The sequence below is a fragment of the Lepisosteus oculatus genome, chromosome 1 (assembly GCF_040954835.1).
Source record: "Lepisosteus oculatus isolate fLepOcu1 chromosome 1, fLepOcu1.hap2, whole genome shotgun sequence".
In the NCBI taxonomy this organism is placed as follows: Eukaryota; Metazoa; Chordata; class Actinopteri; order Semionotiformes; family Lepisosteidae; genus Lepisosteus; species Lepisosteus oculatus.
In genome coordinates, this window is record NC_090696.1 from 73,195,674 (window position 1) to 73,220,552 (window position 24,879).

The 24,879-nt window shown below is 37.5% G+C and overlaps 1 protein-coding gene across 2 annotated transcripts; it reads left to right on the forward strand.

Annotated features, from left to right (window-relative positions):
• On the forward strand, window positions 1–24,879 carry galnt7 (UDP-N-acetyl-alpha-D-galactosamine: polypeptide N-acetylgalactosaminyltransferase 7). Of its 2 annotated transcripts, none has more exons than XM_015345791.2 (12): window positions 1–459; window positions 4,417–4,874; window positions 12,473–12,639; window positions 13,926–14,056; window positions 14,915–14,994; window positions 15,410–15,592; window positions 18,079–18,196; window positions 18,715–18,837; window positions 19,622–19,840; window positions 21,310–21,408; window positions 22,120–22,248; window positions 23,572–24,879. In XM_015345791.2, the coding sequence occupies exons 1-12, from the start codon at window positions 337–339 to the stop codon at window positions 23,707–23,709; spliced, it is 1,968 nt and encodes a 655-aa protein (XP_015201277.2). In that variant the 5' UTR covers window positions 1–336; the 3' UTR covers window positions 23,710–24,879. The 2 variants fall into 2 exon arrangements, with proteins under 2 accessions (XP_015201277.2, XP_006630019.2); XM_006629956.3 differs by lacking the exon at window positions 15,410–15,592 and adding an exon at window positions 15,736–15,918 and having other exon boundaries at window positions 2–459.

A 24,879-nucleotide genomic window follows, 5' to 3' on the forward strand; every position in this document is an offset into this window, starting at 1 on the left:
TTCAATGGGATTCAACTGAAGGTCAGCCAGTAAGCTTTCGGCATGCCCTCGACTTCCTGGACTGCGGTTTCGTATCCTTGTTAGTGAAGTCGCTGATAAAGCTGCCGCTGTTGGTTTCTGCCGCCGCCGTCGCTGCTGTGTGTGTGTGTGCTGAAAAGTTTTGCTTGGGGCTGCGAGGCAGAGAGAGTGGGCAGCGCCGGAGAGAGGCGAGAAGGATTCAATAGGGAGCGGAGCAGGACCGGGGGGGCTGCGAGGGACAGACACGGGCTCGGCCGGTGGGCAGGAGAGCCGGGGTTGTTCGCTGGCAGGCGCACACTTTAACGATTGCACGCAAAAATGAGGTTAAAAGTAGGTTTTATCCTCCGCAGTTTATTGATAATAGGGACTTTCTTAGGCTTGGTGGTGCTGTGGTCTTCCCTTTCACCGAAACCGAACGACGAAAACCCTTTTGGTAAAGTGGTAAGTGCTTCAGTTTTTAACATTACCGTTCACGGTTGTGGATCGTCGTACTGGTGGGGGTAAATGTCCGGCTGTTTTAGATTTCTTAGTGTGTGTGTGTGTGATCTCAGATTTGTGATGACATTCCTTCACCGTTCACGCCGATTTCACATTTTCAGAGTCCGGGTCGTTGTCATGGAGATGCAGATGAGTGGTGTGCATTACCGAGCGCTTTAGAAACGTACGTTTGTCTTTTGCAAAGGTACCCTGTGCAAGATTAAATATTGTAGATCTCCGCTTCGTTGGAAATACAACGTGTAAACCCGGAAGACGGCATTTCAATCGTTTCAGATAATGAAGGCTCTGGCCTTAACCATTGCACTAGGCCTTACAGTGCATTGGTGAGCTGTAGGACACATACGATTTTCCCCTAATGTTCAGTCTTTACCGTTGTCTTAGATATTTATATTTATATTTATATTTGGTTTACCATTCCCATAACAGAATTAAGTACGGAATTGCCTGAACCGTTTTCTGTGTTATATTTTATATTGTTTCGCTATTTCATACAAATCGGCACGGATAGTGCAAAATGGGTAAACTATTGAATTTGTAGCTGGGGAAACGCGTAATTTAAAATGCCGCAGTGATGTTGCAGTATCAAATGTAAAGATGTAACATTTTCAAAACAACCGCGGTAATAATGTTGCTCTCTTTTGTCATGCAAAATGTAGCGTCCGGTCTCGAGAGTTTCCGTTTACTGTAAAGTATGCTTAGCTGCTCCAGTCTGTTGAGAGAGAAATATATTTTCAAAAGTGCCGAAGTTGGGTTATTTAGATTAAAATATGACAGAAGTATTTATTATTGTCAAGAAACCCATTCCGTCTGTTGTAGGTAAACACGTTACACAAGTAAATATTAAGAGAATGCTCTTCGCAGTCTGAAGAAACGTAATCAATTGTAATTGTCAGGAAAAAAATTGTCATTCCAGTGTGATTTTACTTGATAAATTCAGTCTTATTCTTTAAATCACTAGTTATTGCATCCACGTGCAGTTTCACAGTCTAAGACTAGCAAGAGTCTTAGATTTGCTCGTAAAATTAACATTGCTTAGTCCTTGATTACGGATAATTAGAGCAAGTGAAACCACTGGCTAGACATTTAAGTTGCTTAAAATTTTCAGAATCTTTCTTCAGAATCATAGTAGAAGTGTCTGAGCTCATATGAAAAGAGGGATCTTTGTTTTAGAAAGTTTGAAGACATCCTTGATACCTTAGCCTCAAATAGGTATTTAGAAATTTGAAAAATTGATGAGAAACATCTGGCAGATTAATAGGTTTACAGTATTCTCTTTGGGTTTTTTTTCTGTGGTGTGATTTCCAAGCCCTATTAAAAATATATATGTAAGTATTCTACAGTTTGCTGTTGTTGTCATTGTGTCACTCTATTCCCAATATTTCTGAAAAGTGAACTCAAGTAGCAGAAAGTCTTAATCTGGTTTTAGGATCACAGTTGAGAAGCAATGTTAAATACCACTCCAATTGGATTGTCGTCTGTAGACGATGTGTAAAACAACTGTTGAGTGAAGATGTCAGCTCTATTTAACAACTTTTCAAACAATTATTGTATATTCACTTTCCTGTAGAAATTTCCAGACCCTTTTTATAAGGAAATTCTATGGAGAAAATGTGAAGCACAATATCATACAGAAAAGGGTTAATTGTTTCTGTTTAATTAACAGACCTGGCACTGTTGAAGATTATTACACTGAAGCAACTACTTTCAGCACCCACATGTAATTTAGTAAATAAGTATAATATGGGATGCAGGTATGTTAAGTAATCCAGGAATGTGGGATTGTTCTGTATTGAGTCATGGATGTTGCGCTGCAGTCTTCTCTAAGAGACTGAGACAACTGGTCTAGGTGTTCCCATGATAAGAGAGGTAGAAGTACATCACTCCCTCAAATCAATGCACGGCATTGATGCCAGCAAGCACCAGCTGTTTTGTGGTTTGTGTAGTGAATGTTGGTAGTCCTGTATGTGGTAGTAATGTAACTTTGGGTTTGATAGCTGTGAAGAAATTCTGACAAGATGATGAGAGTGGAGTAGACTTTATGATCTCCATTCTTTCTTCCCTTAAAATATCACTACAGAAAAAAAAATACCAAGTGGCCTGTGCATCCTGTTAGAGGAGTGGTTTTCATTGGTGTGTAGCCTGTTTCAGATTTGAGAAGAACCTGTTGGGTTAGTACACGTATAGTATTCCTTGTAGAACTGACAGTCATGGTCGTTGCTTACTGCATATGCTTTGTCAGGGCTCATCTTGTCCTTCCTGAGACTAGGATAAGTGCAGTCTTGCCTCTTAGCAACTAACAGTTCTGTTTCATTTGGACAATACAAACTAGCGTCTTAGCACCTCACTATATTTGATCAGATTCAAGCACTTTATATAACAAATTCCCAAGTTAGACTTCAATTCACAATGAGTTTGAATTAAATATAGGAGAAAGCATTAATGTTCAATAATTACACTGCAATTTGCGTTTAATACTGTTCTGTGTAATTGTTCCTGCACTGGAATAACAAATACTGCTTTTGAGTCCCACAAGCAATTAAGGTGTCTGCAGTACTTGATTGCATTTACCTGGTTGGCAGCCTTCCTGTTCTGTGATTCTTCAGCTTTTGAGCTTTTGGTTACATCAAGTGTGGGAGTTGTAAGGCGAAGCAGCCAGTCTTTAGAGGTGCATTGGAAAAAGGTGATTTGGTGAGAAATAGCACTAGCATAAATCAAACTTGTACGTCTTACCCTAATGTACTCTAACATTATGCCTACTGTACATAGATCATGCTGAAAAACATCTTCCAGGTTGTAGTGATTTAAATGTATCTGGTGCACTACAAAATAATGCTTTTATTTGTTCTTGAAACTGCACATTCATTGCAACCATATTCAGTCAATTACAGAAATCTTTTAATATTCTCCGGTTTGAAAAAGTTCCAGTTTTCTAACAGTTGGTTTTATGTGGCTTAATGTTTTTTTCTCCACTGCATGTACAGAAGTCCTGTAGAGCTTAAGATCTGCATTGTTCTTTTTAGGTAAAAATGAGCATGATGGTTACTCCTTTAACAGTTAGGGGTGTTTGCTTAGTCAACAGCTTGTGTATTCAGAATTTTGCTAATATGGTGTTTGTTAAAGGATGAAGTCTGAGGTCTCAGGAAAAGGTCCCGGGTTTTGAGTGTACCCCCAATACATTCTTTGTGTCCACGTGCACAGCAGTGTTTTCTTAGCCTTCAGGCTAATTGTTATGTGTTTAGAAATATGTATGTGCCCTTGATGGTAGATTTACTACAATACAATGTGGATATAATGAGAGAAAATTGCTCATTGTTTAAAGGTTAAACATCAGACAATAAAATAATCCAGTCCAATGTACTCTGTCCACTGAGCAGGGAAATGGCCAAGTTGAATTATATAGGACTATTTTAAAGCAATAATTAAAAAATGATATTTATCACTCCTTGCTTAGAAAGCAATTATAATATGATGCTGTATGTTTGAGTATTGAATCATTTGACATAGAGCTTTATGTCTTCTAAGTAAGAATAGTTCCTGTCTGACAGTTCTTAGAGAAAACTTTAGGGGGACATTCTGGCTAATTTAAAATGTTAAAGATTCTTTCAATCAATATAATACTTCAAGGAATATTATTTTGATTATCCTGAGAATAATACATGACTTTCAGCACTCTCCCCAAAACAGTAAAATTCTACTGTTGATCAACCAAACAAAATCAAACCTACTGTACTTTTTTTCCAGTGTATTACTAATGTGATATAAAGTAGTAATAATAATGCTATTACTATGTAGTCATTCCTGGTACCTTCATAAACTCTGAATACAAAGGATTAGTAAATATAGTATTCAAAAATATTCATTGTCACGTCCATATTTGACTCCTTTGCCTGTTGTTTGTAGGAAGGAAGAGATGCTGCTAACCTGCCCAACGCCAAGAATGACATTTTAGAAAAATTTAAGCCTGTGGTCCCCTGGCCTCACGTGGAAGGCGTAGAAGTTGACTTGGAGTCCATCCGGCAGAAGAACGAAGGGAAAAACGAACATCAGCGCCTGGAGCAGCAGCAGGCCGGCGTCAACAACCAGCAGAATGTCATGCAGAAACAGTACATCACGTTTAAACCCCAGAAGCACATCTACTCCGACCCCGTTCTCAAGCCTGGTCAGCTGGGAAACTTCGAGCTGAAGGAGCCTGAGCCCCAGGGAGTTCCCGGGGGTCCGGGAGAGGGGGCCAAGCCTTTTGTCCTGGGGCCCGATTATAAAGATTCCATCCAAGCCAGCATCAAGGAGTTCGGGTTCAATATGGTAGCAAGCGAAATGATCTCTCTGGACCGGACTATTAGTGATTTGCGCCATGAAGAGTAAGTATATTTGGGTTCTGGGTGTGTGTGGATATCTGCAGCTCGGTAACAGCTGTCAGCTGAAGCGTTCCTGAAGACCTTTAAGGCCTTTAAGGAAGTACTTTAAGGTCAGGTGGCGACAGCTTCGTGTGACGTTTGCTGGGAGTTGTCAAGAGCTCACGTGACTCTGAAAAACACTTGTTTCACTGGTTTCTATGGCTTTGTCAAAGAGACCAGCCAAGGTGGAAGGGTTCAGACTCCATTTGCGAGTTATAGCTCAGTCTGGCAAACATTTCCATGCGGTTGGGAAGGGTCTGAAAGAGTACGTTAATAATGACACTCAATAAAACCTGTCTTTTGAAGAAGTAGCTTTAGGTTTTTACTCAGATGAGGATTAGTATAATCTCCCTGCTTGCTCAATATAAAATCCTTTCTGAAGGTCTGAGGGAATGTTTTGTACTCACCGTAATCATGGACTGGCACACAGTGTTTTCTTTTTGTTTTGAAAGCAGAGGATCCAAATGCTAATCACATATGTCAGATTTTCTTTCTTTTAAACAAAATTGTTTTTTTTCTAGGAGTGCAAGAAACTGTTTTATAACATCTACTTTATTTGTGTAATGATTTGATTTTTAGACGTTTGGATTTTCAGTATATACATATCCTATATAGACTGCTGAGAACTATATATTTCTCCTTAAATTCTAGCTGTATTTTTATGCTATCACCAGTTTTTTCTTTTACCCAGACTGTTTGCCTGTCCGTCCACTAATACGTACCAAAATAAGTTTAGTGTTGTACTGAGAACTCGAATTTTAGCCTTCTAATTTGCAAGAATTTAAGATCCGCATCTAACTTTTTAATAGGAGAAAAAAAAAGTATCTCTGTGTAAAAAGGCTCACTTGTATAGTTAAATGGCTTCCCTTCACTATATTTGCACAACCTTTAGGTTTGTATAACTGGTTGTATCTTGGAGAAACAGAATAGATGGGCCAGTTGGTCTCCCCTCATTCATAGATGTGTTCTTGTGTATTCCTTATACTGTTCTGTATATGCAAGGAGTGGCTGTGGTATATTTGAGCTGCAGTGGAAGAATTGATTGAACAAGCAATGTGAAATATTTTTTCAGTTCTTTTGGGCCCATAGGGTTTTCAAAGGGAAAGGTGCTTTTGTGTATATGTTTTTTTTTTTTGCCATGTTTGCTTATACACCTTTATTCTTGGGTATCTAGTAATTCCTGAATACAGAGAATCACAACCCTTCAGGTTTTGAGAATCTCTGACACTATAAATTGAAGTAGTAAGGTCATTCTGCTTGTCGATAAGAAGTTGATTGTTCTATGAGGTAGCCTAATGACTGTTTAAGCTGATGTTTTGCCTCAGTGCTACAGACTTGACTGCAAGTCCTGAACACATATTACTGTTAAAACATTTTAACATTACTCTCCATCATATGCTGTTTTGGTGTTCTCTATTGTGTTTCATTCTTGGCCAAAGATGCATTATTGTTCAACCAAAAAAAGTTAAATTCAGGAAGCAGGTGATGTACCTTTCTTACATATGCAATGGGGAAACAAAATACAAATAGCTATCCAACAAAACACATGAATTCACCAGTGTCCTATCGTGATTTCACGTAAGTAACTACTACTACAATGGTGTGAACCAAATTAATGCATTACCAGCATTTTATTTTTAATATCTCTGTAAATAGTTTGCAATTAAAGCAGGAGTTGTAAAACATCAGTGCACTTTTGTTGTTTTAAAACTGGTTAATGTGGACTTTAGTGTACTGTAAAGTCTTTCGGGAGATCTTACAAGTCTTGAATTCCAACTAGAAGACAGGTGTGTCCCTTCAGTAAATTTGAGTGTTTGCTGTCTTTTGTGAAGACAGTTACATATCCAGTTCAACGACTTTTAATTCTAGAGAGGACAGATTTGAAACGACAAGCTTTTGAACGAATTAGATTACCTTTAATGCTATAATTCTGAGATTAAATATTCCCAATTTTACTGTAAAACCAGTTAAGAACATAAAGTTTGCAAAGAAGAAACCATTCACCATATTTCTATTGTTTTTGTTTTGGTAGATAAGTGATCTGATGGTTGTATCCACAGTTTTGTTTTTGTTTTTTGTTTTTTATACAAAGACTAATGCTTAAACCAAATTTTCTTCCAAGTACTTTGGTACAAGATTGATGTACGGTAGATTAGGTTTATGACCTTAACGGAAAGTAGTACTTTTTACAAATTTGTAAATCATAACTATTATCCTTTTCTATTAATCTCTGTAATATAAACTGAAATGTAACTACATTAAGTAGGATTGCAGGATTATATAGGATTGCAGGTTGACTTTAAAATCTATCTAGGTACACCATTTTTTTTTCTGTAGAGACTATAATAATTTGAACATCCTACCTGCAATATCATGAAATGTACATTAAATTCAGGATCTAAAATTCTGATCTGATACACTTAAAACTGATTTATTCCAGGTACTCTGACAAATTGCATTTTTTTAAAACTAATCAACATTGTATAACGTACTATTGGGGAAAAAAAAAAGTTCATCCTTTGTCGAGCCAAAGATTCAGTTTGTCCTACATTTCATATCTGGGATTGGCTTTTAGTGTATACACTGCATTTTATTTCTATTTGTATTACTCAGCAAACCGTAAGAGGTATCCATATCTTATTATACAAAAGAAATGGCAAGGTAATGATATCAAATCCACCTTGTCACTTCTTTGTCATTTCTTGGTGGGACTGCCTTGTAAATGCAGGTGTGGTTTTGATCCTACTCATTAGATGGCACTGACTTTCCAATCAAAGTGTTGCAATGCGTGCACAGAATGATAGTTTCAGTTTTTTAGATAGAATTTAATCATCTCACTGAAATCTGAGATAGAACGGCTTTATATACATTTTAAATTCATTTTTCAGGTTAAAGTTGTAAACTTGTTTTCCTCATCTATAGTGTGTGTGAACTTTTTTTGGTGAATAACAACACTGAATTGAGAACCAAACTGACATAATCTGAAGAATTGGATCTGGTTCACTTTAAAAAATGCATAGGAACAAGGCAGCTGTGCCATTGATTTGCATAGAGGAAATGAACATGGGAGTGAATAAGTGAATCAGGAAATTGTTTTGTTGATAACATAAAGCCTGTAAAGGGAAAATATTGACAAAAGAAGAGGGATAAGAAACACATTACAAGACACATTTGATAAGTCATGCACAAAAGTGTGTTCCCACATTGTCGGGTTCACCTGAAATTTCTGAATAGTATCATCTTGTTCAAAATATCAATTGCATATGCACATTCTTTGTAATCAATGGCACATTTAAATAAAATGTGCCACAACGCATTCAATCGTGTGTAAATTAGGCAGACTTTTTTAAAATGCGAAAGTAAACCAAGGAAACAAGCTGCAGTCTGCTTTCAAAGAAACCCAGCACTTCTGTGTGCTCAACTTCCACGTTGATATGCCTTTTAAGTAAACTGAAATGAGGTTGTTGCAAAAAATAGAATAGACTGAGGCAGTGTCCCTGTCATGCTACAAAGAGTTTATGCTTAAAACCAGAAATATTCTGAAGATGACACACATTGTCTGTGTTCTAAACTTTAGCCGGATAACATGACAAAGTAACTTTGTTTCCTTTGTCATATTATGTCTTACTCTACTTCAAACTCCTTTTCCCTTTATTGTAGGATATGCAATAGCATCCTCTCTCAGATGCATATAATCTACACCATACCAAGCTACATATGTTTCACATCCATCACTGCCAGAGAAACCATTATGGTCTAAATTATTTAATTTTTATATTCTATATACATTATTGCAAATATTTTTGCCCTGTTTATTTTTCAGATGGTAGTTAATGCAATACCCAGTGCTCAGAAACATGTTTCTTTTCCATTAATTAGGCTTTTTTATGACAATATTGCTTTTGTTTCGATTGCATGGGGAAAAAGCATCACTAGAAAGTAGTTGTCGATTATGATTTAATTTAAAGAATAGCCTCAATCATAAAATGTGAGCACACATATATTAATAAATTATCTGTTTCATTTTTTGAACGTTGTTCATTGTTCCTGTTAAACTATACATATTAATAATGTATTCATCTTTTATTGATTTTAAAAAATCCTGGTTTTGTAGATTAACTTTTGTTTTCATAAAGCAGGTGTCATTTGAGTAGTATTTCCTGCTTTCAGCTTACACTGTAAATTACAGTGCAGGTTATCACCAGCAGGTGGCACTGGGAGGTTAAAAAATGAATATCATGCAGCAATGCTTACAATACGCACAATGTATACACTGATATTCACTCAAAATGTTGCAGGTTGCTTGCTTTATCTTTCATTTAATTTAATATAAATTTTCACTTCATAGTTGGAAACAGTCCAGTGTTCTTGCAGTGCCTTTTTGTTGCCGATACAGAAAAGGATGCTTCTTTTCAGTAGTAATAGGCACCAGTACACTAATAAAAGCTAAGATGTATGAAAAGATATTGTTACAGATAAACTTTAATCTGTCCTAGCCCAGAGCAGCCAGTGCTGCACACTTATAGACTTGCATATTAGTGCTTGTTGAGTTTGTATTCTCCTGTAGAAAGCCTGTTGATTGGTATTCATGAAAACATAACTCAAAAGCAGACATGCATTTTGTAAGATTGTTTGGCAACAGAGCTGACTTGCTGTTTGGGGGATATGTGTGTAGAAAAAAACTACTTGATAACCAAATGGAAATTAAATGTATCAAAATTTGGTTATTCATTTTTAAATTTTTCCAGGTAAATAAGAGATCACCAGTGTTGGGAAAGCTTATAAATTGTATTTACAGTGACAGTTCTTGTTTTTATCTTCCTGGAGTCAGTCAGTATATGTTTTTCCCCAGGTAAAATCACTCTTGTGAAGTCCATTGCCCTTTCAGAAAGTGGTGCTGCCCTACTGCTCTGGCAGAATCCCCAGAGGGATGGTACTGGGCATGCTGCATTGTTCCCCTGCCGCCTTTAAGAAGGGATTGTCATGTTAATGATTTCAGGGTCCTTTTCAGGCATTAAGAAACCCCCCTGCAGGAAGGGGGGAAGGGTGTAGATTCTCACTTTAGCTAAGCCACTAGTGTGAGCCTCCGGGACTAGGTCTGCCCAGCCCTGGGTGCAGATAAGATCTCGGAGAGGTGTGCCATTACACTCACTTTCATTCCACATGCAGCTGGGCTGCCTTTACGACGCATGATATTCGGTTTCCCTGCTTTGTCACTCATGGCATAAACCGGACTAACAGGCTCTCATGTCCTTGACGCTGCCCTAGTTTTTGATAGGTGTAGTCTAGGAAAGTAATTGAATTTAGAAGTACTAGGTTTTTAAGTGTTGCCCTCCATTTCTAGGCACATGACACACCTAATTTTCATGGGGAAAAATGACATAGGTCACTTTTACCAATGCTATAATAGCATTTTGTCCCCCAAACTATACCATGTCATCAGATGTACTGTGTATATGACTGATCCTAAGTATTTATCAAGACATAAAAGAATGCAGTAGATTACTTTATAGCAATAAACCAAAGTTAACGTCAAGCCTGACAGCACATCTTTCGTTTTGGCTGTACTGTTTGTGCTCTCGGGGACTTGCCTTGAAAGTGAAGGACTTCATTTTGCCTGGATAGATCTGGGCATATTTAGGCTTCTGTTTCCTTTTACTGTAGAAAATTTTAAAGCCTTTCCGGAAAGGAAGCCAAATATTCACATGTTCTTTAGAAGCCCCTTCTCATAAAAGCAAAAGCTTAATGAGTATGGAGACCTTTTTTAGAACTTTTGCATAATAGGCATAAAATTAAAAAGTAACACAAAACCTGCAGTGATAAAAGTTAACAACTTTATGACTTTTATGTTTTATATTGTAGGATTTGGTTTCAACTATACAGTATGTGAATAAGATACAATACAAATAGGACCTGAATCAGCACAGATATAAAATCTGTTTCTCAAATTATATTCTTTATAACTTTGTAAAGAATAAATGTTTTATGTGAATCTGCCTGTCAAGGGTCCCTTGTTTCATGGTCTCAAGAGGATTTCTTGCTGGACTTTAACATCCCTGTGGCATTAATAATCACAGGATTATGAATCGCAGGAAAACCTACAGAAAGCTGCTTTTGTGTAGAGGTTGGAAGTATAGTAGCTGTACAGATTTCAACAAGTGCTCTTTTGTACCAGTCCCACTTTTTAAAGCTGTTACAGGGTTTTTTAAAGAAATCTTTTTGTTTAAATTGTTTTCAAAATGTTTGCAATAAAAATAAAGAGTTAGCTAGTTGTTGTTTTTTCTTCTAGGGAGGCGTTAAAACCTTTTTTTTTTCCACACAGCAGCAAATTGTTCAGTGTGGGAAATGTTGTCAAACAAGCCCAGTGTTTGGAAAATCTCTTTTCATCGGATGTTTTTCAAGATGTGTACCTGAAATGACCTGAATATCAGCTCTTTTAGGAACGAAAAATCGGTATAATGGACACGGTGATGATTGTATTGGCTGAAAACCACTTCTTCTCTGATGTGCTGGTTTTGATAGTATTGGAAATGTTGAGAAATGACAGGGAAGAGCCAGCTAGGACAAGGAACTTCATCATGCCACTTGCAGTACACATTATACCTGGTATAAGGGCACAAGCAGCTGCAGTCTTTAAGACGGACTGCTCGGAGCCAAAACCAGCACCCACAGATTATTTCTGTCCCTTTGAATTATATTCATGTAGCATGGCTGTGGGGTTTTATGCAAATAGTGCATAAAAAAGGTAGTGCTATGATAGAGCTGCTTTCTTTGCAGAGGCTATATATGAAGAAATAACCAGGTATCCCAGGTTGGAGAACCTTGTGTATTATTTCCCAAACCAAGTCCTCTGGATGGTGAATATAAGCACAAACTAGCACGCTGAAACTACAGGCCTGTATTTGGGGGCATCAGTGCAGGTTGTAGTTTTATTTTCATTTACGTTCTGTGCCACAGTTGCATTTGAAAATGTTTTCATTGAGTGGAGTCTGTATACACGTACACACAGATGCATACCCTGATTACTTTGTGGCATTAGTATCGATGTGAATTAAAATGTTGTGCTCTGAAAAAATAGAAAAGTTTCAGAACGTTTGTTACTTGGTACTACTGATCAGCCGAAGCACTTTCAGGAATCATTGTTGTTGCGATATATATTAAGTTAAAAAAAACAGAGAAACGTGAACAGCAACCAAAAAATGTGTTGGGAAAAACCACATGATAATCATTGTAAATGATCCGAGCTTGTTAATGTAATCAAATTCAAGCTGGATCTCATCCAAGCGATTCTTTAGTACTTCATGTTCTCGTATCGCTGAATGTGTGAGGTCTAAAGGGGAGCTTGCAGATGTTCAGCAAGAAGGAGGACAGATCTGCAACGGAAACTAGCAAATGTGGTTCTGCTGCACAGATGGTGTCTTGGGAGAGTACTGTGCTTTGAAGAGCTGAGTGCGTGTAGTTTGAAACTCGGAAGGGACTGGGGACAAGGCACAACAAAAACTATATATTTATTCCTCTTTCTTTCTCTGCTGTATCCTGATATACGTTTTTTTCCATTCTAGGTGCAGATATTGGCATTTTGATGAGAACTTGCTTACTGCCAGTATTATTATTGTTTTCCACAATGAAGGATGGTCCACATTGATGAGGACCGTGCACAGCGTTATCAAACGGACACCAAGACGATACCTGGCAGAAATTGTAATGATTGATGATTTCAGCAATAAAGGTAGCTTCTATTTTGTTTGTACATCTTAACTTGATTATAGTATATGAACTATGTAAACGCCTACAGAAGAAGTAATGTTTCCAGAAATGTAGAGGCTGCAGAAACTTGCACAGAAATATGTATTCCGTTTGCATGCTACTATATCTATATACATTAGAGAAATTTCATTACAATGTGAAATTGTATTGACATATGTGGACAAAAATAGTACATATAACTCAAGTAGAATAATACACGTGACCATATTCTAATTTAGTAATTAATTAACATATCCACAAAGAAATGACTTTATATTAAAGCTGCATTTTTAAATTGTTTTTTAAGAGGGGTTGACCATTTCCTCCAGGTTCTCTGGTTTCCATCCACCTATCAGATGGTGAAAGGAAAACCGGGTGTTTTTGTACTTTTCAGTGACTGAACCCAGGTGGTAAAAGGGGTCCTATTGCTTTTCTTGTTTCCTACTTCCATTTAAACATTTGCGGTCCAGCAATTTCAGACTTTGAAAACGTATTTAAGCAGCATTTTTGTACCTGAAGCAACATAGTACACTGTTACGGACTCATTATGGGAGCTATGAGCACTTCAGTACTACCACTCAGTGCTGCGATAAAGAGCTGGAAAATATCTCTAAAATACTTCAGCACTGTGATGCTTGAGAAAGACTCAGACATGATTATGCAAAGACATTGTAGTAATCGTTCCAGGTAGTAATTTCCAATTCAGTAATTGAAACTACTGAAAATAATATTATATATATATAATAATAAATAATGGGGTGGAAAAAGTGCATCTGAAAACCCTTGTTTTTGAAATCCAGCATTTTAAACCAACACTACAAACTGTTGATGGGATCATAAATGGTAGAGTTGAAGAACATGTCCAGTAGAAGCCACATATTTTCTCTTCTATTCTTTTCTCTTTGTTCCATGAGTTGAAGAGTTCTCCTTTGACATGGCAAATACATTGATTTTTGTTTAGCTATCTTTGAATTCTGAGTTACAAACTAAAATCAGTTTATCATTCAGTAAAATTTGATCAAATATTCAGAATGATGAGTAAGAATATGAATGAGTCATTAATAATGTTTGAGAGCTTTTGTGTCTAAGCTTTAGTTAAAAGTCTGTTAATTTTTTCTGACTCATGTCACATTATCTCACCTATTGTAGTCCACGGTATCTTACCAAATCCACAGACTAGTGTAATACGGTTTTATTTTGGTGTCATTAGTTTTATTCTGAAGACCGTATTCCATCACTGATTTTTTTCAAATCCCTCCCTTTCTTCAGCACACCTGAAAGAAAGATTAGAGGAATACATTAAGCAGTGGAATGGCTTGGTAAAAGTTTTTCGCAATGAAAGAAGAGAAGGTTTAATTCAAGCTCGGAGCATCGGTGCCCATAAAGCTAAGCTTGGTCAGGTATGTACAGTGCTGTGCTTTCAGTTGTTAGCATTGCCTTTGTCAGGCACTTAATGTCATGTGAGCGCCTAGGATTCTTGAGAATTACAGCGTTATGTTTTTTGTTCACCTGAGTTCTTCACCTTCTCATTTATTTGGTGACCTGGAACAAGTATAAGAGGACAGTGTGGGAGTCCTCATTGCTTCTTCTCAGTAACTGGGTCGAGAATTCCCTTCAGGCCCTGAGGGTCTATCTGAATGGAGTTTCCATGTTTTCCCTGAAATCCCACTGAGATGTATGTCAGGTGGTTCATTTTCCAGAAACACACTGGCTAAGTTTAATTGGCCATTGTATTTATGCTTTTATCAATTGGCTCCTGTGGCAGCCTGGCATCCTATCCAGGGTGAGGACAGTTGTGTGCTCTAAACCCCACCTCGGATGCAGTAGGCTCTGTCTAGGCTTGATCCACATCCAGATAAGGGGGCCGAAGTGGTCTCGGTCCTGAAGCTGTTTGTGCTGTAACAAAGGGACCTATGTAAATAATAGACCTGTAGCTTTCAAGGACCAGAGCTGAGCATTGCTAGCCTTGCATTTATGACGTGAGCCACTTCTTGAAAAAGAATATTCCATCATAATACACTCTAAAAGTGTATTCACCAAATACACTCGACTATTTGGTGTAATGATCATGGCATTTCGTTTTGAAAAGGGATATACTGTACCACAAAATGCAAATTTGAAGATGTTTATGTAGTGTATATCCCTGGTACGGTATGCTAGTGGACCCTTAGCAATCATTCGTAGCAGTTTTTCAGGTTGTGTAGTGGCCAGTGATGTTGTTGAACTAAATCACACTGTTTTTATTGAAATACCCCTAGGTGCTGATCTACCTGGACGCTCACTGTGAAGTAGGACTGAACTGGTATGCACCTCTGGTGGCACCAATATCGAAAGACAGGTAGAGGACATTCTGCACATTATTTGTCATGTTTATGGTTTGTCTTTCACGGTTATAATCAAGAGTTTTTTTCTATGACCATATAAATATCATAGGCTGTGAATGTTAAGTGTCACAAATGCAAGACAGTAGTTTGGGGTAATTACTGCACTGCAAACTTTAGATGGATGAATATATGTACAATTATAGTTTTCTTTTAATTCCACAGATTGTTTTGTGGATAAGTAATCTTATTCCTGTTGCAGTCCTGGAATTAATCACTCATTTGATTTGCTCTTCTGCTGTGCAAGCATAGACAATTTCAACAGGATGTAGAAAGCTACACAAAAAGCATGATATGCTAGAATTCCTGAGTGTAGAAGTGGACTTTAAATGATGTAACACGCTTTGCTGTTGTTTCTCATTAATGTTGCAGAACCATATGTACGGTTCCATTAATAGATTACATAGATGGCAATGATTATACCATAGAGCCTCAGCAAGGTGGGGATGAAGATGGCTTTGCCAGAGGTGCCTGGGATTGGAGTTTGTTGTGGAAACGTGTCCCCTTAAACAGCAAGGAAAAGGCTAAAAGAAAGCATAAAACTGAACCTTATCGGTAAAGAAACTCGGATTTACCATATTATATTTCACCTTGTGTTCATCTGTGCCCTTCCTCTGTTTTGTTCCTTTCTCCCCGTGACTGTTTGTGTTTGTGTGCGATGCGTGGACTCCCCACACCATCCCTCCCGCCACTCTCAGAACTATATGCACAGTGCCTCTTATCGATTCCATAAATGGCAACAATTACGAAATTCAGCCACAAGGGGGAGGTGACGAAGACGGGTTTGCAAGAGGAGCTTGGGACTGGAGCATGCTATGGAAACGTGTTCCTTTGACTAAGAAGGAGAAGCAGATGAGATTAACTAAAACTGAGCCATATCGGTAATTAAAAACAGTACTAACGAAACGGAATGGGAACTTACTCACTTTGGTGGTGGGTGTACTGTGTTCTTGTACTTCATGCTCGACTGCTTCAAAGTCCCACTAACACTAATTCTACTACTGCAGTTAATCTGTGTATTGTATTTCCTGCACTCTGTGCTGACTCTTTCTTTCATCAAGAACAGATGCTTGGCTTTTTGTTCACCTGCTGAACTCGTGGCTCAGAATTCATAGCTGTTGCTGACTTCGCAGTAAACGTCAAACACTTCGTCTTGCTATTCTAAATGAAAAGGTGTACTTTTAGCACAGTGATTTGTTTATTACCAAAAAGGTTGGTTTAAACTTTTTCCAAAGTTAATTTCAATAACCTGTGATTTACAAAGCACCTTTTCTATTAAGTTTTCACAAAGCTCTGTTCTTTAAACAAACTAGACAAAATATAGTGAAAGATAATACCTCAGAAGGTACACAACACTATCTTTCAGTTATTTTAAGATTTCACTGAAGAACAATGTACAGGAAAAATACAGGCATTAAAGAAAAAAAGAAATTTAACACGTGTAGGTAAATCATATACTTGCTCCTCTATGGAAGAAATTGCATAATTTAGAGACAAAATCTGTAACAATTCCTAGCATGGATACACATTTTTTCATCTACAGTATTGTCATCATTTTAGATGTAACAGAGATGAAAAAAGAAGACATGTGCAATCTTTCTGGCTGATGTTTGTCACTCATACAGCCCGTCTTGCCTCTATTTGTAACTGTTTTGTGCTCCACGTTTTTGTTGGTGTCTTGTTGTCTAACTTGGTGGTTTCTTAGTTCTTCATGGCATGTTTACATTGATAACCATAAAATAACTAAATTGGATTTAAACTTTACCCAAGAGACGTTTGAAAGAAATTGTTCCATGTACTCTATAAAGTCATTAAGAAATAGTTCTTCACGAGTCATAACATCATTATAGAAGATATCAGATCTGCTGTATGTACAATGCCTGCAGGGAGGCTTAATCTCACAAATTACTGTATGTTATGCATCTTTTTAAAACCTCTGAAAGCATGCGGCTTCCTAAATGCTCTTACTGCAAGATGTAATAATTTCAAGCCTGGGCTATGTCACTAACTGACTGTGACCAGGATGCTTTACGTAGCTGCATGCTGCTGGTCAGATGTTAGTCCCTGGAGCTAGTGCTTGTGCATCCCCTCTCCCTAAGGCAACTTCAGTGAGTCACATCAGCGTTTCTTGTCCATTGGTGCTAACCCTTTTGTTAAGCACTGTAAGGCTCACAGCTTCTCAAACAAATATGGGGGTCAAGGTTAGGCAGTGAACTTGTGGAATAACTGTGTGCTTGAGTCCTTTTTGTTTGCTGTTTGAGGCTGCAAACAAGCTAGATAAGATCACTTTATTGGCCATATACTATTTCTTGCATTAGGAATGTGTCTTTTCGCATACCCCAGCTTGCTCTCCATGAGACACACAGGCACACAGACAGGGAGAGAGAAGCTTGGGGTCAGAGCACAGGGTCAGCATTTTTATGGCTGCGGGATTTGAACCAGCAACCCTCCAGCCACAGGCGCAGATCCTGAGCCACAGAGCCACCGCTCCCCCTGGGAGAAGTATATGCCGCTCAGTTTCCACCAAGACTTGCAGTGGGAGATTCAAAATTGCAAAGGTGTAAAACAAAAACATTATATCATTTAATTCTCTTTAAAAATTTCTAAAAATGAAAGAAGGCTATTTTATTCAATGTCATAACTAAGCTGTAGACTTTCAGCTTACCGATAGGTCCTAAAATCAGTTATAAATGTGCGTCGTTAGAAACGTGTACTGTGTGCTTTCCAGTTTTTAAATTTGTTAATGGAGGTAGCATTTTATTTTTGCCATGCAATAAAAACAAAGCATTTGATGTCCAACAAAATATACTTTTTTGAATTGTAAGAAAAACGGTTTCAAACCAAAAATCTTTTTTTTTTAATTTTTAACTTTTTAAATCACATGTATTATTGTTTTATTTATAGGCCTTAATATGTTAAGTAAATCAAAAAAAGCATTGCCTTGGAGTTGAGTCTACCAGTTACTGTCTGTCCCCTGTGTAATATGTCATTTGTCTGTCCCCTGTGTAATATGTCATTTGTGAATCTTGCTTATTTCTCAGATCACCTGCTATGGCTGGTGGACTGTTTGCTATTGAACGCGATTTCTTTTTTGAGCTTGGGTTGTATGATCCTGGTCTTCAGATCTGGGGAGGAGAAAACTTTGAAATTTCATACAAGGTAAAAAAACTGTAATTTGTGTTTCTGCTGCAAGATAATTTGTATTTGCCAAAAGGAAACAGGGTGTTAAATATCATTTAAGAATCACAATTAACACTGAACAGTACTAGTGTGTCGATTTTAACATGCATAGGAATCAGATGGGTTACTGTAACTACATCAGTGGAATATTCGCCGTTCTAAGAAGACGAGGCTCGCGAACAGTTTTCCCATTTCAAAATCTTAATTGAAATTCCATTAATATTAACAGGGTCTTAGGTTCCTACTTTTTAATGTTACATTGTCAATTTGAGTTCTTCAATAGTGGGTATAAAACCGTGGATGTTAATTTTTTTCTTTTTAAGTAAATAAAATATAGTCCATCCAGTATATTGTTATTATATTTGAGGCACAGGGTATGAGTCTGATTTGTTTGACATTTCCCATCTGATCTGCCAGTGCATTTACTCAAGTCCCAGACCTGTGTGTAGCGCGCGCACACACGCACACAGTCTAATTTCTGCTCTTTCATCATTTAGATTTGGCAGTGTGGCGGTCAGCTGCTATTTGTGCCTTGTTCTCGAGTTGGACACATATATCGTCTGCATGGGTGGCAAGGAAATCCACCACCCGCTCACGTGGGCTCGTCTCCAACTTTGAAGGTTGGTTTTGTAGTCGTTTGTTTTTTTTTTTTGCTTCTTCAAATTAAGTAAACTTGAACAAGAAATCGCAAGCCTTTCACTTAACAAAGAGCGCAGTCACCTAGGCCTGAAATGCCAAAATAAAATGTGGCACAGAAATCCACATGGGGGTGAAAGCACTAAATAGGTCATTTTGCTATTGTTATTGGAGGCACGGTAGCGCAGTGCTTAGCAGTTCTGCCTCACAGCACTGGGGTCCCGGTGTATGTTCTTCCGTGTTCACTTGGGTTTGTTCCAGGAGCTCCTGTTCCCTCCCACAATCCAAAAACATACTGGTAAGTTCATTGGACGCTGGGGAAACTGGCCCTGGGTGAGAGTGTGTGTGTCTGTGTTGGTCTGCCCTGTAATGGGCTGGGCCTTGCTTCGTCTGTTTGTCGGGACACCAGCTCCCCTGTTAACCCCTAATTGGAAGAAACGGTTAGAAAATGGATGAATGGCTTTGTTATGGTTCAAACTGGCTTGGGAAGCTCAAGGTTAAACCACGGAGCCTATGTTAAAGTGCTATTCTAAAAGTTTACCATAGTTCACTGTAACAAACAGTGTTTTACGTTAGTTGATAAAAATATATTTGATAAAGTCTAACAAAGTTAGACCAAAATTTGGAAGTCTTCATATTGTAAGGCCTTCCCTTGTGTCAAGTTTCAGTTGTAAAGAATTAGAATACTACTATCAATCAGTTATCTGTAAGTGCTGTTTGTCGGGAATTGAATGTTAACACTTTTTTCCCCCCTTATTTGACTTTCAGAATTATGTTCGAGTTGTTGAGGTCTGGTGGGATGAATACAGAGACTATTTTTACGCAAGTCGGCCTGAAACCCAGACCCTCGCCTATGGAGATATCAGTCAACTAAAAAAATTCAGAGAGGAACGTAACTGCAAAAGCTTCAAATGGTTCATGGAAGAAATTGCTTACGATATACCATCTCATTATCCACTTCCTCCGAAAAACGTGGAGTGGGGAGAGGTAATTCTTTTGTGTGTTGGGGGAAAAAAAAGATCCAAGACCTTTCGCAAAGATTTTCATTGTATAATCTTCACAACTCCCACCAGCAACAAGCACATTGCTTATAACACAGCAGGCAGGTTCTATGGTTTTTTGTGTAGGTAAATACGAGAATAGGAAGATGATCATTTCACAGTCTCTTCATTGTTATGTATTCCAAACATTCATTTTCACTCGAGTGATTACTGTGTGCACACCGTATGTGCTCAAAACATAAGTACTAGGCACTACCTCCTTATTTTTTCTCAGTACTGTGCTCTATGTTGTATGCTCGTTTCTGCAAAAAAAAAACTGTTAAGGTAAAGGGAAGAAAGCATTTGAACTCCCAAACCACATTACAGTTTGATGCTCATTAGATGCATTAATTCTTCATTCTGGTGTGATTACGTGTATGTAAAGTGGTTTAAAAAGACTGGAATGCTTTTACAAAGAGCACCATATATTCCCATCGTGTAAAGAGCTATATGTTACATTTTGTTTTTTTGACTCTATTAATACAGTTTAGGCAACAATGTTGTTTACCACCTCAACATGTGAACATCACATGGTACGTTGAACATTTAATTACAAAAGCAAGTTTAGAGTCCTTTTTTCATGCACTTTACTTCTGACAGTTCTTGCTCCGTCACGTTTCAATTAAGCAATAGAAAACAACAAATGGATTGCTAAGTAGCCTTTCAGTGCTGTGATACACATAAACCAATCAGCATATTTTGTATCTCTCAAAGAGACTTAAGACAGTTAAGGTTAATATAACATTATGAGGAAGACAGTTAACTAATTTAAAACATCTTTTCTACTACTTCCTAGGATAAATTAACTTTATATTAATAGATGTATTACACTTAAATGCAGAATAGCTCTGATATACAGGAAGTCAAGTGATCTGCAATTAGGTATTTAAAGTGTTTAGTACTTGAACTTGCAAGAGTTCTTCATTTTAATTTACTGTGATGAAAGTATGTAAATGAGCCTTTATCCAAAAAACACATGCTGATGACGTACCTAAAAGAAGTCTTATACAAGTCTTATGTTCTTGCACAAAATGAGAGGTGACACTACAAAATAATTGTACTTTTAAATAGTGTATAACATACTGTATGCTGTAGGTAAATGAGGAAGTAATTTTGTGCACTTACAATATATCTTTATTTACCATGTACAACTTAAGTGTGACCAGATAATGTTGGACTGTCAATGAATAACTGTTCCTGGGCTCCATGGTAACCTAGATTTTCTCCCTGTGAAAGCCTCAGAATTCGAGGGAGTTATATGCAGCATGTGTGGCTCTGTGAGATACAATCTTTTGCTGTTCTTTAGTGCATGAATGCACTCTTCTGTGCTGTTTCTCCTACACACTCACAGTGAATATATTACAGTATAATCCTTTGTAAATTAAGATCAATAATCTCTGCCTGTTTGTCTTTCAGATAAGAGGATATGAAACCAACTACTGTATAGACAGTATGGGGCATACAAATGGAGGCACCGTTGAAATGGGACCTTGTCACAGAATGGGAGGGAACCAGGTAAAATGTATATGTGTGTTCAGTATTGATGTTTTTATGTTACTTTTCTCATTGTATGACAGCACAAACTGTACCAAATGCAAACAAGAGTATCTGAAAATGTCCACATATAGATCACGTGCAGTATATAATGTACAGTAGTTGGCAAGCACTGCTCTTTTTATGTGTGGGGGAAAAAGCTCCTATTGCAGGAGACTTTCAATGATGGGAGTCTGTGGCTTAAAGACAAATTTGGATCTGAGTTCTCTTGTAGTGTTTTCGAGTGTAGTATTTTAATAGGCTTTTTTATCTATAAAAAAAACAGTCCCTAATGTTGAATTAGTGTTTTGGTTACAAGATATCTATAAGAGTGTTCCCATGAAGGTGCGTGTTTGAAGTGCTGGCTGGTGCTTATCTACACTTAGCTGAGTTCGGGCTGTGCCATAGGCCATTTGTGATGAGTAAATCCGCAAGCAGCAGCACAGAGCACAGAAGGGTGCTGTTGGAGTATTCTCAGCTTTCTGTGTTTCACTAACCTTTGTGGTGTTTGCCCCATTAAAACCAATTCAGACAGATGTCCTGCCAAACACCGAGAAGTCGTTTAAGGTCCAGATTAACTTAAACTTCTGGGTTGCCTTACAATTGTGTTTCACAAGCTCACAACCTGGAGGTTTATTTTGTCCGCTGAGGTATATTTTAAATCCTGTTTCACGTTACATTTTTTTTATTAAGCTTTTTAGAATAAATGAAGCCAATCAGCTTATGCAGTACGATCAGTGCTTGACAAAGGGATCGGATGGATCCACCGTCATCATAACCCACTGCAATCTGAATGAGTATACAGAATGGAAGTACTTCAAGGTCAGTATTGTGAAAACATTGCTATTTCATTCACACAAGCTAAACCCAAGCACAGTCTTTTTTTTTTTTACCACTTCAGGATGTGGGTGGGAATTATTGGACATTCCTAATATGATAGTCCTTGTACTTTACACTTGTTTGACATATTTTGCTTCCTAATCTTCTGAGTTAAGGGGACTCTAACTGTATTTAATTAAAACGAGAACTCTATTGTATGTTTTCACTTTGATGTACAGTAAAATCTCAAATTGACATAGTACCGTTTTACTGTAAATATGGGTTTAAGAGAATGAGTGATGGGGTTTTAAACTGTTATGACGCCTCTGGCCCCGGCTTCTCCCTTCCACCGTGAAGTCACTTGAACACTAACCTCCCTGTTCAGTAATCAGCATCTTTCCCATGACCTCCAGTAAACTCTCTCTAAATGTTACATCCTCATCATTGCCTACTACACAGAAAAGAGTTTTCCTCACTTTAAGAAAGTGGGGAAAATGACATTGTTTGAATGCAGGTGAGGTAGCAAGCAGAGTGTGCCGAATCCTCTGCACTGCCACTCTGAAATAAGTCTGTTTTTCTGTTTGACCATATCGCTGCTCTCTAGTTCTCCTGTCTGCCACCGTAATGTATAAAATCTATTACTGGGAAAAGGAATCGCATGCAGTGGGCTACAGTATGTATTTATAAATGATGGAAAACCAAGATTGTGCGTCTTATTTTCCAGTGTTACTAATATCTTTATGTATTTTCCTACAATTCTAACGGTAAATACTGATTTTAAGGAAAATCCTTTCTTTACAGAATGAATTTAGCCCCAAACCTATTTAGTAATTTAGTATACATGTTTTACTGCATACTCTGTTCTTTTTTCTCCTTTTGATGTTTTCCAATAATTGTAAAAGAAGCGTACTCAGGTTGATAAATTAAACTTTAAATCTTGAGGTATTTTAATATTGGTGTTGAGTGGAGCTGCTCCCTTACAGCTCTCAGGTCCTGAATTCAATCCCAGACTGGTGTCCCACCATTGCGGATCTGGATGTTTTCTCTAGATGCTCCAATCTCTCCTCACCTCCCAGATGTGTGTCTGCTTGGTTAGCTGATATTTCTAATTCGGTCTTGTGTGTATCCCAAGATGGATGTAGTAGTTGTAGTCCTGCCTTGCTCCCTGCTTTTTCACGATAGGCTTTGGGTTGCTAGTCTTTATCCCAGGAAAAGGCGCAGTAGCAAAGCCGTAGAATACTAACTGCTTTGAGTGCTCGACCGAACGTTTCTTGATCTGCATGTATATATTCAAATAAAACAATGTTCTTTCCATTCTGCTCACAGGATCTGCGTAGATTTACCCACGTACCAACTGGAAAGTGCTTGGACCGTTCAGAGGTTCTTCATAAGGTTTTTATAGCGGACTGTGATAAGAATAAAAGTACACAGAAGTGGGAAATGAACAATATTGTTGCTGTGTAAGGTGACCCATTACAATTCAACTGAAATTGTACAGAGGGGACTGAACACCATTTGCCTGTGTATCTGCTGCATAAAGGAGTTTTAGTGCAAGTGTAAATACTTTAATGAAGAAGAACTGTGACAATACTGCATCCATTGTAAAATTGTTTACAACTAATTTAATTTGTCATCTTTGAATGATGTTTACATCTTACCCTCTTGATCTTCATATCTTTCAGGGTACATTTCTTTGGGATTTCACTCAGGGGTCTAAAAAGCATGTTGCTTTTTCAAAATGCACATTTATATTAGGGGTGGAAGATGCAGTAATCCATGTGTAGAATTAAAGTAGTTATTCAAAATCTCAAAAGCACTACCTTTTCCCTTCTAATTTATTCATGTAGAGTTCCTCCATGTCTGTTGGTAAATTTAAGAATGTGACTATATCCAGCACTTACACAAAAATGAAAATTTTAAATGTGGATTATCTGGATGGGATCTTTTTCCTTAGTTTTAGTCCCTTGTTAGCTGAATGCTTACTTTTTTCTGAAAGGACTTTACTGCCAGTTTTAAAAGTGTTGGGTTTTGGGTCACAAGGAAACTTCTAATCTATTAATAATGTTTTGGTTTGTTAATTCTAAATATTTCTATGGTGTGTGTGTGTATATACATAAATCAATACTGATCATTAAGAAAGCTATTTGTTTTACTTAAAAAGGAGGAAGCCAGCAGACAAAAAAACTTATTGAGGATTCAGTTTCTCATTTGAACAAGACAAAACCTCTCTCGGTGCCGAGAATAGATTGTAGAAATAAAAAGTTTCACATTGTGGTGGAATGACTGTAAGATCAAAATAAGCCGTTAACATAAGATTGCTTTTTAAAAAAAAAATACATCTGTAGTTATGTCTATTAAGGTGGTTTCAACAAGTGACTAAATCAAAGATTGGAAATGTATCATTGGTGTAAAACAAATTTTAAAAGGCATATAGAAGCAAAATGACTTGTCTGTAAGACAAGCTATGCATAATCATTCACGTATGCAACTTTTTATACAATGTGTAAATACAGATTGTTTCTATATTATTCCATTAACTTTGACATGTACAGTGGATCTTGGATGAGGGTGTAAATATATAACTTAGATTGTTCTAATTGTTTCAATATAGGAAATAAATTGAATATCTTTTTA